The following is a 16,114-nucleotide window of genomic DNA, read 5'->3' on the forward strand; positions in this document are numbered from 1 at the left end:
TACACAAACCGTTACACGGTAGACTAAGTTCCAAGCTGACAGCAGCAGTCATGATCCCATGGGCCTTCAGGTCACTGTCCAGCTGTCTCAGACTGACACAAACTGCTGCAAACCACTGGCAGTGTAAAGGGACCCTTGCTATTACACTCAAATCCACTGCTTTAGCTAAATGTTGCCGAAATAAGCAGATGTGTTTATTTCTACATAGCGGGAAGCCAAGTGGATTCAAACTCCAGCACACACATTTTCATGTCCTATATGTACAGCAATTTCAAGGCAACCTTTGAGAACCAGTGCCAAGTGCCACATGGGAATTTATGACTCTTCCTAGGCTTCCCAGAATTTCTAGCTCTCCTTCAGCAGTAAACGCTACATTAGAAATCTTCTACTACTTTACAATCTCTTCGTCTCTTATAGCACCCTGTATTCACAGAAAAGTTTACTGCCCCGTTTGACTTGCATTCTGCTCCTCTCTCTTCAGATTAAATACCTCCCCCCACACAGAACTGATCAAGCTTGCTGGACTTTAACTATAAAACACGTAAATATTCTCCCAACACATCCAGAATCCACTCTACAGTCCATATTAAGCCTCTCCATCTTCTGCTTTTGTCCCAAGTAGGTACGATGCAGAAGAAAGAGGGAAAAAAGTTAAATAACTATTTTTAGGTGGGTACCTTTTCAGACAAGGCTTTTAAACTCTCCAGAAATCTCTGCCAGAAATCCTTGAAGAGGGGTCGATCAATTCTCTTCAGGCTCTCTTTGGTGCTGGCATCCACGCTGACGTACAGCTGCGTTACTGGCTCAAGGTTCCTTGGAAATAAAAAGGAGAGGGGAATTGTTGGTTTTAGACATTACTGCTAGCTGAATTGGTGTTTTCCTACCAAAGCACTCATAAAATACAGTATCTCCAAACAAGCTGCTCTGCTGGTCCAGTAGTAATAGGAACTACATAGTGTTTACAGAGAAAGCTATCAAAGTCCAATGGCTCATCTCTGCCAAGTGACCACCATCCTAATAGCAAGAAGTTACAACCTACTTTCAGCAAATAATACACCCCAAAGCTAAGAACATCACACACAGAGGTCTTGGCTGACATTTTAATTATCTTTTCCTCACTGAACTGGAACATATTTCACTCCAGTGTAGCTGTAACATTCAGAAAGGCTTCTCGAGGATGCTGACAGGGGTTCATGTGAGGCACTGAAAGCCTCTGCTTCTCATCACAGGCCCCATGGTTAGAAACCACAAAGCTCAGCCCCTTCCCCAGGCTATATTCGCCCTGGCTCATGGAAAAATAATTCCATTCAAGAGAAGTACAGACATAATTCAGCCAGTTTCTACCGCTGGACATGTTGAACTTACCTGACCTGCAGCTGGCATCATCAGTCAAATAATTTTTTGAAGGGAAATCAAAGCTATTTAGAAAGTAAAACCAAGCACAATCCTCCAACGTGTTCCCCTTCCACCTCCAAGACTCTTATTTCATATAAATCCTGCAGTAAAGTTTTTCTGGTCACACAGTGCCAGTAAGCACAGCATCTGCGAGCCCAACACTGGTCACTTCCAAAAGACTAAAGCTCCTCTGCTGCGTGAAGAACCCGAGTCAAGTCTAATCCCTTCCATCAGCCTCAAGGGTACAAAGGAGAAGCAGCAACACTGCAGTCCATTAGCAAAGAGATAATTAAGGACAATGACTGGAACAACCTAAATCAAGCTCCTGTGCTACAGACAGAACTGATATAGCCAGTGAGTGTAACACATCCACCCCTGACGGGTGGTTCCACAGCCTTGAGTTTGTGAAGCACTGGGCGAGCAGGACAAAGGCATCTTCCACCCCAGTATCTCCGAGACAAGAATGACAGCATCCTAATGGCATCATGTCACTCTCTAGCTCTTAAGAGCTTTAGGACAACATTTTGCAAGCATCTTTTGTGAAGGCTAGTAATGAGCAGGCTGTAGTCCAGCTTGATTTGGATACTTAGAAGATGAGAAGAAATTAGAAACTATTGTTTAGCTGCCAAAAACCACCAACTAAAAATACACACATCCCCCCTGCCCTTCCCAAAGGTGACAAAGTGACAAAAACTTTCTAGAACAAAACCAAGCAGAGGCACTCAGTGTTGAGAAAAATCCACTTATTTGAAATGAGCACTCAAACAACCAATCTAAACATATTCTCTCGGTGTGTGTTTAGACAGAAGAATGAAATAGCCCTAAAAAAAAATTAATGTTTTAGGTTTAAAAAAATATCCCTTGTTTGTAAAGGAGCTTGTCTGGACTGGCAGCCCAAAGCCACAGTCTCCAAAAGGGACCAAACATTCTAGATGCAAGTGGATTAAAGCACTCACTTTCAAAGAACATAGCCAAAATACTCTTTTCTTTTCTTAATGCTGTGTTTGCCTAATTAAAAAGGGCCTCACTGAAGATGGAGTGAATGTTTGTCAAAACATGAGCTGAGAAAAATTGTCTCTTCTCTGAGGATCTCAATCCCAAAGGCCAAGCAAGAGCCAGACTCAGCATCATTATAGGGGAGAAAATTAAAGATGTAGAAGAGATCCCAGCGAGATATTTCTGCCCCGCATTGCTCCAAAACAGAGGCTCTGCCACAGCCAGGACAACCTCGTGCATGATCTGCCAACGGGGAACAAAGATAAGGGCAGTCATGGGTCCAGTCAGCAGCAGGGAGAAGCAGAGCACAAACTGCTGTTCCCAGAACACAGATACATTTCATATTTAACAGGAAAATCAGTTCTAGGATGGATTTTCCAAAATTCCTCCTTAATTTTTTTGGTTATAATTTCTAAACTAGCTTAGATAGCTGATATTCCATCCAGACCAAGTTCATAGCATTTACAACTTGGACAAAAATCATAACTGAGTAGTATAGCAAAAGTCAAAGGCAATAAATAGACTTCAGGCCACCAGCCATGAGGTGGTTTCACAAGCCAGACTGGACACAGCCCAGTCAGTGATACAAAGAACAGAAATGTCAATATAATAAGCAAAAGCTCGTTTTTATGAGCAATAATAAGCATCTGCTCATTTTTAATACTGATGCTCATAAACGCAAACACATATGCATGGATTCTTGTTCAGTCACTAATCAGAACAAGAGCAGGAAGAGCACAAGAGCCAGGTAACTGTTCGATATGAGCTCATGTACTATAAAACCTCCTCCACTTCATGGAAACACACGTGGATCTGGAGGAGGACAAAGCTGCAGTCCAAGTAGAAGAGACGGAAGAGGAGAGGAGGGAGGAAGCACAGGCAGCCCCATGCTGGAAGATGCAGCCAAGGGGTCTGCAGAGCCAGAGGGCCCCTCGCATAAACCCCGCAAACTCCCCAGGCTGGGTGCCGGAGGTCGTGCTGCCTATCTCAGGGCTAACATTCCGAATACAGCTCCCCTCTCTGCTGACAACGGAAAAGTGAGCTTGGTGCGTCCTTCAGTTCCCACATTAAGTCAGTCATTTGCTTCGATGAACCAAACATCAGTTGCAATTTTTAAGACAGCAAGACTAGCGTTTTAGCACTTTCTCTTCTGTTTCTCTTTAAAACCATTCAGCAGACCCCAAGAAATGCAGCTTCAAAACATAGTGTGTGCTCTCTTTATAAAATGCTATTTTTAGGAAAAAGCAATTTCTGTCTATCAGGCACATAATACATGACTTAAAGTAACTTGATTACACAATTATTCAATCATTTGGAATGCCTTTGTAGTGTATAATTACTCACTCAAAAATTGCATACCCTCCCCCCTCGCTGCCATATTCAGACCACAAGAAGGAAGTGAAAAGGAAGCTCAACCAGAAAGTACTAACAGAGAGGCACTGAGCCGAAACGACACACCAAGACTGTCCTGCGTACAGCTCCGCTTATTCGCTCACGTAACTCCAGGGCTGGACTTTGTCAGCAGTATTTGCTGATGGTGTTCTGAGGAGTTCCCAGCCACCTTGCAGCTCACACTGTGCACTGCGGTTCCTTGTTGCGTTGCTTCAAATTTTGTTAAGGCAGCCTGAATGCTCAGACTATCAGAAATTGATTCTTTGCATTTGTAAGGATTCTTTCAGAGTCCATTAAAACATTGTGAATATTTAGTGCAAGTCCTTCCAAGACGGAGGTTAAAAAACACTGATTCCATTTTGGCAGATGTGTGTGTGTTTTTGCACCTCTTCTTATCCTGCACCCCAGAGATGCTGGGCTGTGCAGATCTTTGGTTTGAGCCATTTCGGCTGGTCTTGCAGAATTAGAGCAAAGATCAGACTGCAAGAGATGCGCACAAACCAGAAAGGCAATTTATGAGTTTGGTCTCCCGCTTTGGCTGTCAGAAACACTCACAACAGTTATCCACGTGCCCGAGCACAAAACACAGCTCACTTGCTGTTCTCCTTCCCTCACACCTCCAGCAGGTACTATATTATATTCCCTTCACTTTCAGAAGTAATCACACTTTAAGAGACACAGAAAAGGAAATCAAACTGAGAGAAAGAGACAAGAAAGAGCACAGGGAGATTGAGGATAAAAACAAACAGATGCCGAATGGGCTTTTTCACTGTCAGTGCTGATGCAGAGCTGACTCTGGTGAGCAATAAAACAGAATTAAAACACGGGTCGGCACCCAAATGTTTTAGCAGGGAGATATTTTGTCCAACTCTTACCTTATCTCATCTGGGAACTGTGCATTTGTAACCAGGAAACTAGAGATGCTGTGCTGGTGCAGGAGCTTCACGAAGCGGTTGATCTCTGGGTACATGATGGGCTCTCCCACCAGTGAGAGTGCGCAGTGCTTTGCTGTCATTGCTTCCTCAAAGCGATTTGCTTTTACTCCCGGCACACCTACAAAAAAGAGGGAGAACAAGCTGAAACCAACTAAATCCCCCTTCCAAACCATGCACCCATATCTGAAATGCACTCTGGCACACAGAAGGCTGAGCAAAACCGGCTGGAGCTCTCCTGAACCAGAGGGGACTCCAGTACACAGGCCAGTGCCTGCTGAGCAGAACCCACACAACAGCGTACGCCCTGACATGCAGAGTTCAGGGCTTCATGTGCCCTGGTAACTACTGCAAGCAATTTTCTAGTAGCATTTGAGTCAAGCTTTCCCTAGCTAAGGCCTCAGTGATGCTGCATAAAACAACAGCTGGTTCAATGTGACTTCAAGCAGGCATCTTAGAAAAGAAGAGCAGGTTATATGTGTCTCCACTGCTCACCCTTGGTGGCTCCCCAGCCCCGTGAAGGTCCCCAGAGGAGCTGGGCACACTTCGCCGAGCAGAGCACTGACAACCAGCTCTGAATCTGTATTGGGGACCACCTGAAAAGCAACTCCGCAGAGGACGTATTCAAAAAAGAAACCCAACACATGACACTGTCCTGAACAGCAAGAGACGTTTCGGACGAAGAGGAAAACACAAGGAACTCAACTTATTGTCCACATAAAAATGCTATCCACAGGTTAAACCGATCTGAGCCATGTTTATATCCACAGGAGGGCAGGGGAAAGGCAAATACTCTTCCAGTCCATCTGTATCCAACAAAGTGCTCAAGAGTCCATTAGAAATCATCTGACTACAAACCAGCTTTTGTTCCAAATATGTCACCTCACATTTCCTTGACGTGCCTTGATGTACTCAAATAATATCTGATGTTTTAGATTGGAAGTTGGTCTTTTTAAAAAACAAAAACAAACTGAAGACTTGAGTTTGAAACCAGGTCCTCAGCTCACCTCTCGTTGCCTAGACGCTGGAGCTCAAGCAGCACAGAATTACATGCTATGCTGCAAAGCCAAGATAAAAAGAGGTGTTTGCGGATATTGCTTCGGCCTCACGTAGAAAAGCTGGTTTGCACTCAGAGCAAAGCTGCGCATTTTAAACCAGCCGGGTTCAGTCCTGAATAAGCAACAGGACTAATAGTTATTCCACAGAAACCTGACAGTGCTAAATGAGAACTTTATGTGAAAAGAAAGGAGCATCTCAACCACACACTGAGATTAAAGGACTAAGTTTCATTTTCTTAAAGCTACTGTAAGTCATTTTTGGAATTAATTTCTCTCTCAGCATCTTGCAATTGGACTCTGGTTATTACCGTGCCAGCTTTAGAAGTGGGTAGAAAAAAATGCCAACATCACATGAAGCTTGAGAGTAGCTTTCCCAAACAGTTTACAGCAGATCTAGCATATGGTAAACACACTCCCGTGGAGGGTAGAGGCTTGGTATGCGGTCATTTTACTAAATAAATCATTAGTTGGGCAGGGATAAACTAAACAGGAGTATCGGGTATTCCTGGGAAAGCAGGGACTCTCCTACACTTCTGGCTGCTATACTGCTCCAGCACTCAACCCCTGCTCCTGTAGATGAGCCTCCTTCAGTCAATGAACTTCAAAGTTAGAGCCTGGGCAGATTTTGTACAGCATGCAGCAGGTCCAACACAGGTGCAGGAACCTGGAGCTGTAGGAACTCAAGAAACCTCTGCAAGAGGTGGTGGCACACAGCTTTCAGCTCCTGCCGAGCTCAGAGCATGCAGCCAAGCCTCCTTTGATCAGCACAACTCCTTTGCAAAGCTGATTCCAGCTCCTCTCCTACTGCTGCACTTCGATTTGGCAAAGAGAAACATGATCTGACACACCACCCTAGAGAGGCTGGCTGCTGATTCCAGGCAGCCCTCTGCAAGCACCTGTACACCAGTCATCACAAGTGCAAGTGACCAGAGAAATGGTGAACGTGTTTTGTCCACTCCTGCAGCAAGACCCACAGACAGTCTAAAGATTTCCTAGTTTAGGTTATGCATTTTAGTTTGTTTGTTCATTTTTCCCCAAGTTGAACCAGGGCTGTATTATCAGAGACTCCCACTCTTCTATTTTTCAGTTATGTTTCTATTTTGTGCGTGCCCTTCGCAAGGGCACAGAGATTTACGAGTCACTACCTAGAAAACTTATCCATCAAATAAACTACTTCACACCTTCCCGCCTCAGCTCCCTATCAGCAAGATGTCTCTCCATCAGTTACTCTAAAAGAGAATTATGTGACATTAACTAACGTCTCTGGTCCTTAAAAACAGTACAAACTATGGCAACAACAAAAAAGAAGATGATGACATATCATCATTTCTAACGCGTGCACAGGGACACTCAGAAGGCTATCCTCTAGGATGTTCCATACAATAGAGGGTGCCCAAGGATTTATCTGTTCCTTCAAAAGAAGATCTCATTTTTACCACTATACATGAAATTAATACGGCATCAGATTAGCTTTCCATTTCCTTTGGCACACAGAGATATCTGTATGTGTGCACCTGAATGCAAAGCCATCATACTGCCTCAAAAAAAGAGCATCAATTCATTCAAACAGCTTCAGGCATTACCAAGAAGCATTACCAGACACTCAAGAACCTCTCTTCGAGAATCTTAGAATAGTCTGGGCTTGAAGGGACCTTAAAGCCCATTCAGTTTCTCCCCACCTGCCATGGCCAGGGACACCTCCCATGGGATCAGGCTGCTCCAAGCCCCATCCAACCTGGCCTGGAACACCTCCAGGGATGGGACAGCCACCACTGCTCTGGTTTTTGATGGGTACTTTTTTCTTTTAAAATCAACCATAATAAAATCCAGCCTTCTCTTTGCAGAGTGCTGCTAAGTTTGCCAGAAGCAGACAGTTGTGTTTTCTGCCTGAGGCACTTGCAATCCGGACACAGTGCAGCTCTGGCACGGCACGCAGGGGACTTTCATCCTGCACGACACTGCACATCTTTTAACTCTCCCTGGCTTAAACTTCCCGCATAGCGTTTCAACTCAATTTTGCTTTCACTATTCTACTGTAACAATATTTTCACATGCACCTCAGGGAGGCGACACGGTAAAATTCACAAAATGTAATAGCAACCTACTGGGCTTTTCTTACTGATTTTTCTTCTCTGTAATAAACCTTTTGTCTTTAGGCTCCCAAGACAGGAAGCATGTTGCCATCTATCACTCTGGAAAAGTAACACACCTGTTCTTTCTCCACTTTGCAGCACAGTTCTAGTCTACAGCCTTTTTTTTGGCCTTTTTTCCCAGTTCCAGGCCAAGGGTAACGGTGCTGAGGATGCACATGCAAGTTTCAGGGACGATTTAGGAACGCGTTTTGTTGAAAACAAGCTCCAAAAAGTTAACTGGGATGTCTTTACAGGCCTCTTGACACTTTGGGAATGTTTTCAGGCACTGCCAAGTCCATCTATAATCTTTCCTTCACCTCAACCCTGTTTGGGAAGACATCAGGGGTAGTAAGGGAAGAAGGGGGTTATTCCAGAGTCTAAAGTTGGATTTAAACAGATTCCTGCACTCAGCTTTCAGAAGAAGGTATGGTTATCGGGCATCTGCAAAATTACTTTTGCTTTTCACCTTCCCTTGGTGCAAACTTCACACAGTTCTGCCAGACATGGGCACCACTTCCATCACACTGTACGAGCACTGCAGAGCTTGTGGGCAATTCCTGCCACAACTACATCTCCAGACTCCATCAGTAACTGCACACAAATCCAGTCATCGCTTTAAACAACATGTGGCTTCTATCCAAGGAAATAAGTGACTATTTTGAGTCAAGTCCTGCCTTATAAAAAGGAGGGGGGAGGGTGGTGGTGTTATTGTTTAAGACTTTCAATTTTAACAATCATAACAGAAGTCATAGAACTACTGGTTAGAAGGGACTCCCATAGGTATCTATTCCAGTCTCCTGTTCTGAGAGGACAATTGCCATCACTGGACCAGCGTGAGATAATGTCTCTACTTGAAAAGCCTCCAGCGCTGCAGGGTGCCTCACCTCTCTGGGCACCACATTGGCTGAACAACCTTATTTTGATGTCTCACCTGAACTTCCCAAATTCAAGTCTGTTGTCTTTTGTCCTACCACAGCAGGTGGGTCTCCCAGCATAACCCCATGTTGGTCCATAACACCCTCATACAGAACCTTCTACTTCTTGCTGAACTCCACATGCATCTATTGGACCAATAATCATGTTTCTCAAGGTCCCACTGAAGTAAAGCTCTAAATTAGTATTGCCTGCAAACTTCCTGAGGGTATATTCAGCACCACCATCCCCATCATCTGTGGATGGGAATATTGTACAACACAGGTTCCTGGATCAACCCCTGAACCATCCTGCTTGTTTTCAGCCACCAAACTATTTCAAGCTATTGCTCACAATCCTTACAGCATTCCCACCCATTTCAACTCACCTAAGAGCCTGGCTATCCAGAACAGACTGAATAAAGAACAGAGTTTGCAAAGCGTTCAGCACATTAAGCATTAAAGATGAACTCTTGTGTATAGCTGTAGCAGTCTACAGTTGTTCCAGCCCTCACAGACAAAATATGACGTCTTACATGCTTGTCCTCCACACAAACCTTCCGTACCCGAACTCCTGCTGTGCTGCCACTGCGTCCCACTAGATGAGTTACAGGCAGCCATGAAACCCTGCAGCAGCTCTGGCCCAGCCTGGCAAGCAGCGCTGCTGCAGGCACCCTGCATTCATTCAGCTCACCTCACACAGCTTCAGTGCGGAGAAATAAACAAAAGGTAGGGAAGGAGACCTGCACTCCCTTACAGACGGCTCTGCCTCAAGCACCAACAGCTGTGTTTTCCTTGACTGAAAGAAGATGAACCACTGACACCAACTACCTCCTCCACTGACTCCTCTCATCTCACTGCTGCTTCTCCAAGGAAAGCTTCTCCTATCAAATTAACATCATTTTTCTCTATCCCACTACAGCAGCTACACTTTCCTCCTCAGATAAGCTCTAAAGCTGCGATACAGTTGACTGGACCATATCCGTGCAACAGGCGGAAGGCAGCTAGGTCTGGTTATTCCGGCTGCTCTCTAACCAGTTCAGCACAGGAGCTCCTGGAGAACTGGCTTCCCTGGAGCTGCTGGTCTAAGAGTCCAAGATGATTCAAACCAGCCATTTGATGAAAATGAAGCTCATGAGCCCCTAAATTGAGTTATTTTCCTGCCTATCGTGTAACTCCAATGAATGAGGCAGACAAACTCTGCTCTGCTGACAGAAGGGTTTTTGCCTGTCACATTTTTAATCCATTGGGTTCTCCCTGTGCACAGCCAACATAAACAAACGGGTTCCCAAAATGACAGCCAAGACTAAGGCTCAACTTGCACATTTTATAGCTGCTTCATTCCACTCCTGCTGCTCACAGAGCCTCTGCTGTCAGCTAGTGAGAGCAGAGTCCTAGACCTGTCCTGCCAAGCTGGCCAGCCCTCCCAGCGGACAAAGCTGACCTTGGCAGAGAAACCAAGTTTACGACATTTGGGAATAAAGAAAAAAAACAACCATCTACAGCCATAGATACATAATGAATAAATAACAGTTCCTATAAGAAGCAAAACACAGTACTTCTCTGAGGTGCTGTGCAACTGCAGCTTCAGTCACACACAGGAGAGCTGAATAATTCCTGAAAATAATACCCTGAATCCTTTTGCTCATTCATTAATGAGAAAAATACAGTCTAGAAGTTTCAGATCTAACACAAAAACTCCCAGAGGATTAAGGCTAGGCACTATATTTCCTTTCAGGTTAGACATTGATTCTTTTTGCCTTCTAATAGCCCTCACTTTTACGTAAGAATCAAGATTCCTCATCATCCAGGTCAGCTTTAACCACTGTGGAAGCCTCTGTGCACACTGAAGAAAAGGATATGACAACTATCAAGATGCACAAGAGCCAACTTCACTCTGCTCCCTCAAGGCAGCAGTAGTCACCCAATGGCTGACTCACATTCTCATGTTGAAAATAAGGCAGAACATCTCAGAAAACAACGTATGCCAAAGTTTCTTCTCACTTACCCATCTTTCCGATATTACAAGTCTGATGACTCCTTCCCAGTATTCCACAAATGACCAGAATATTTTCATCTATGCTTTGAAGACGCTACTGCTAGTTACCTTTCAAAAACATCATCAATAGGGAAGAAGTGGGAGAAGTTACCTTTGAACCGCGTGATCATATTCCGGTGGTTCTCAATAGCCTCCTGCAAGATCATTTCAGGTTGGTCCATTTTCCATCGCCACTCTGTGCCCACTGGATTTGTATGATGCCTGAAGGAAAAAGCAGAGTTATTCACTGTCATTCGTAACGTAGACAGAAGAACACATCTGTCACCCTGGGGACTATGGTATTATTTAATAATATTAAAAGCAACAAGAAATTCTTAGCAATATCCTGCCTCTGACACTTTTCAGATGCCACCTTTGAACAACATTCACATATCCCTCTCCTTTCAGGCTCCAAGTAAGAATGGGCCTTGCAGTTTATATTAAAGAACATTGTTTTTTCTGCCAGCCAACATAGTTTTCTGAATCCAGCTATAAAAGGCATTTATAAAACTCACATGTTTAACTATGTAACTTGTACCTTGTATATTTAATAAGGCAAGTTGGCAGAAAATCCACAGGCTCTCGATGCACACGGGACAGCTATTAATTACTAGTGATGAACAGCCCTTGAATTTTTAACACATTCTAACTGTTTAATAACCATACCAGGTCATGTCTACAAAGCAGGCAGCTTATTTGGCAAAAGCAGTTTCTCTTCTAATGGGGGGGGAGCAATGTCTTGTGGCTGCTGAAATTGTTTCACAGTCCTCGGCACAGACAGAAGTTCACTCTTCCCTCCCCATTCTCCTGCAGGCTCTGTGACCCTCAGCATCATCTGCTTTCCCAGCTACTCAGTTCTTGAGCATGGTATTTCTTCTCTTCCCAAAATAACACCCCCAAAACCACACATACCAGAAAACCTTTATTTTAGAGATTCCAGGAATGAAACAGGTTTGCTTTAATACTTCAGACACAAGGCATTACTGCCACAGCACCACCATGGAGTGATGCAAGACTACACAAGACACGATGGAGAGCTTCCAGTTCGCTCCCCTGGCTCACAAGACTGCCTCCAATCCAGCCTTACTTGCACACTTGTCAGACCTTTGATCTACCAGTATTACCAGTGTCCCTGGCTGTCAGCGAGACCACAGTGAAGGTGTTTGCTGCAGTGGGGCAGTCCATCACCCTCCCCGATCACTTGTGCATTACTTTAATAAATCAGCTTTTGCTTGATACTCTCAAGCGAGCAATGCTTAGTACTATGAATGCTTTCACGAAACTTTGAGGGGAAAAGCAGCATGAATATAAAGCAACATTTACACCAGTGATCAGCTGATGGATGTGGATACCCAGTAGGGAACATGAAGGTAAGGAAACACTGGTGGCAGCGATCATGAAAGGAGAGTAAACAGCTCCCAGGAAGGGACAAGAGAGAAAGAGCAGAACAAGAACAGAGTTCAAGCAGCAGACTCCAGTGAACCCTGAGACCCAGCAAGTGACATCCCAGAGGAGAAGAGTTCAAGGGCAAAGGAGTTAAGGAGAAGTGACAACTTTTAGAACCCTACTAAGGCAAAAGTGCAAACTGCAGCAATAAAAAGCAAAGATATGAAGAGTAAAAAGAAACCAATTGGGCAGAATCACAGGCCCTTCTGCAACCTTGTGATCCTCTAGATGGAAATAAAAGAAAGAGCACAAGAACACCGGGTCATAATCAGAAAGGCCAAGGCAAAAAAAACAAAAGAAAAATCAAACACAACTAGCAAAGGACATAGAAAAAGGGGTAACAAAGACTTTCTCTGTGATGATGTGAGGAGTAAGAGGAAGACCAAGAAAAAATTTTGTCCAATGTGCAAGCAAACAATGTTTAATATTTCTCCACGATGACAAGAAACCTTTTTGCACCTTTTCTTCTGCTTTCTCCTGACAGCAACGAGAAGAACTCAGATTAGACAAGGACAGGTTAGAGATATTTAATCTAAATGAAATGTTTTCACTAGGATGGTTAAACTCAACTAGAGCACGCTGGATGAATTGTCTGACAGCATCAGAGTCACTAGCAATAAGCTGAAAGTTCATGAGGAGCACATAAAAGTGATTTAAAACACACTGGGAAAGTACAAATGCAATGCCCACTTCAGCAGGAGCCAAAATTTTCTATACCAGCCCCTCTTAGACTTCCACTTCCTCAGAACCTACTAGATTAAATAAGTGCTTGTGAGCCCCACAACACAGCCTCAAGACAGGCAACAATCATGACAAATCTGCTAAGAATGGAATGTTTCATGGCAAGACCACCACTGATCCTTGTAGGCAAAGGGAAAAGAGGGTGAGCGTCTGACTCCATCTTACTCATTATTCTCAGTCCACCCAAATAAAGGCTCCATAAGTAGCACTGTTTTGTAACAAAGCACAGATAGGGTAGAAAATTTGAATCAAAGATTAGTTACCACTAATAGTAGTAACTAGAATACTTGAGGCTTTGAGCAAACTGATCTAGTGGAATGTGTCCCTGCTCAGGGCAGGAGGGTTGGAACTCAGTGATCTTTAAGGTCCCTTCCAACCCAAACCATTCTGTGACACTAGATCTATCCCAAAAGACACCTGCAGAGTTGTGCCCTGGACTGATCCTATTCTCAGCTTTCAGGCTCAGGTTCCACGTTTTACAAACCCGCACTGTCAGTTCCTTTGATATCAGAATATTTCACATTTCCCTGAAGAATTTAGCCTCTGGAGTCAAGTTACTTAATGAGAAGACGCATTTGTTTTTAATCTATGTTTTCAGCTTCTTCTTAATTTTTTTAATGACCTTATTAAGTACCTCTTCCTACGAGAGATTATTAAAGCTCTTCATTTTGCAGGCCTCACTGTGATCACTGGCTGTAGGCCACACACTTATTTAGATTGTCTGAACAGAGCTTCAGCTGTTGCCTACTGTACAAGCTAAAGCTGAAACCTTCAAGTAGAGGTATAAACACCATAAAGTTACAGAAGAAGAAGAAATATGAACTAATTTCTTCACAGGATATGTCACTGCCTGGTCTGCCTCCTCCTCAGATGCAAAAATAATAGAGCCTATTATTTTAAATCTTATTTAGCTGTTCCATCTCTCCACAATAATTGATCAGGCTTTCAACACTCAGCCAGAAAACATAATCAAATCAGGTTTGCCTGGTGATTGTGCTGCAGTAGTGTCAGAAAGCCTCAGTCCCACACTTGGCTCTAATTGATTAAAAGATTTGGTCATTTGCACATGTCCATTTAGTCTCTTTAGCTTAATTGTCACTACAAACACAGCAAGACCAGCTGAGAGCAATAATGAATAGTGACAGACTATTTTTGTAAGGAGAATTATGACTTAGAGATGTTGCAGTAAGTAAGGTATGGGTTTCTCCCCCTGCCTCACTTTCGATGCACAGCCTCAAGAGTTCAACTCAGCACCATTGATGCCTTGCAGGGGGAATGCCACACAAACAAATCATTGGCTTCTCCTGCCCTCCAAAGAAGCTGCCACATTATAAACCTGCACTCTGAAGGGGAAAGGCAAGGAAGCACAAGCCTGCAGTCACACCAGTAAGGGGGCACTGGCAGGCTTGGTACCTACCAGGGACATATTGCACTTCCAAGGACAGAGAGGAGAAGGAAGGTCTCCAGTGCAGAGTCGAGTTACATCTTTTATAAAAAAAGCCTGATTTTGAGTGTTTGGATACTGGCTCCACCCATGATTCCTGACTCAGGGCCAAAATGTGTCAGTCACGACCAACCAACTACAATGACATCCAGTTCCCAGGGAAAGCAGCTTAGCTACAGCATTTCTTGCCAAAGTGAGGAAGAGAAAACAAACAAGCTCCTTGGCCTTTTCCTCAGTGACCTCTGGAGAGCTGTGGTGGTTATGCAGTTAGAAACATTGGCAGACTCTGCAAGCATCAAAACCCTGAAAGGAAAACTCAAGAAAAAAAGAATTGCAGCAGTCTTACCTACAACTTAGTATGCAGAGCTGCAAAACGAAACCAGCAAGGCATAAAAGCTGCATTAAAAAAATTTTGCCAACAGTAGATAAAAACTATGACTTCATAGGTCTCCAACAGCACAGATGGTAACTGCTAATAAGAAGGTAGCGTTTATCCTACTCAGCCACCAGTGGCTGTGATTCTACATTTAGTCTCACGTGATTAAGAATCTGCAAGTCGTGGTAGGTTTAAAGTAAAACATGTATGGACAGTCCTGGCTGCAGGGTTTGTGAACTGTCCTGACATACCGTCAGTGGTGAGGACAGAGGGTATGAAGGTCCCTTATTCCTACACAACATTAACCCAAGGAGCACAGCTCACAGTCACACAAAAGCTGTAACAGCCCAAGCACAGGATATGAAAACACAAGAGAAGGAAGCTTCTTTCAGTTCTGCTTTATGTCAAGGTTAAGGTGTAGATAATGCCAGTGTTGGGATGAGTCTCAAACTGAGCCTTAAGTCTTGCAACTCAGCAGAGGTCTGAGAAGAGAAGGCAGCCAGCTGCAGTTCACGTGGAAGCGTCTACCAATTGCAACCCACTTTACCCACAGAAGGGAAATAAATGAGAACATTTTTCAGCACAGTCCCCTTGAAAGCTGTTTCCTTACATTCAGCTTGTTATCATTAGTAAAATAAGCATTCCAGCATTTGTTATCATTAGGGCTACCGTTTCCAGGATTCCTCTTAAGTGACAAAGAGCATGATGAGTTAGAGGCACACGGAAGGTATCACACATGGCTATTTATCCCAATTACTGTACTTTTGAATTCACACTTGTTTGACTTCCCCAATTCAGTCCCATGCTCCACACACAGGCTGGGTAATTTTGAGAGGGAACACTGTTAAACTATCTGCAGTGCAATACTAGGAACAAAATGTCACATTCTGGCGATATTATTGCTTTCTATTTGCTGTTTGTAATGTACCTTCTGTGTAGGAACAGCGGGACAATAACACGCACAATCTTCTTCCTAACAGCAGTCATCACTGCAGAATTAAATGCACCGCTGCCAGCTGATGCACTGGAAAGAAGGGATGGGTAGCACGTCTTTCTTTCCATTCATTACATTGCTCTGAAGAAAAGCAGCAAAACTTGCATGTTAAACATGCCGCTTCCTGCGTTATTTCAAACTAGGATATGATGAAAGCCCATCAAGAGCACCAGTTAACATTTTGGAATAGATTCCCAAATGCAAACTTAACAGGATGGACAGTGCCTAACGCTTACGCTTAACACTGACATGGGAGACA

At 43.9% G+C, this 16,114-nt stretch overlaps 1 protein-coding gene across 3 annotated transcripts in view; it reads right to left on the reverse strand.

The window, feature by feature from the left end:
* Positions 1–16,114, reverse strand: part of LOC104064672 (S-adenosyl-L-methionine-dependent tRNA 4-demethylwyosine synthase TYW1) — a 98,715-nt gene that overhangs the window by 47,634 nt on the left and 34,967 nt on the right. For all 3 annotated transcript variants that reach the window (XM_054085342.1, XM_054085343.1, XM_054085344.1), the window contains exons 11-13: positions 10,967–11,076; positions 4,659–4,836; positions 678–813 (exon numbers count right to left, since the gene is read on the reverse strand). In XM_054085342.1, coding sequence (XP_053941317.1) covers positions 678–813; positions 4,659–4,836; positions 10,967–11,076 — 424 coding nt within the window. The remainder of the gene's footprint in view (positions 1–677; positions 814–4,658; positions 4,837–10,966; positions 11,077–16,114) is intronic.

The sequence above is a fragment of the Cuculus canorus genome, chromosome 20, assembly GCF_017976375.1.
Source record: "Cuculus canorus isolate bCucCan1 chromosome 20, bCucCan1.pri, whole genome shotgun sequence".
In the NCBI taxonomy this organism is placed as follows: Eukaryota; Metazoa; Chordata; class Aves; order Cuculiformes; family Cuculidae; genus Cuculus; species Cuculus canorus.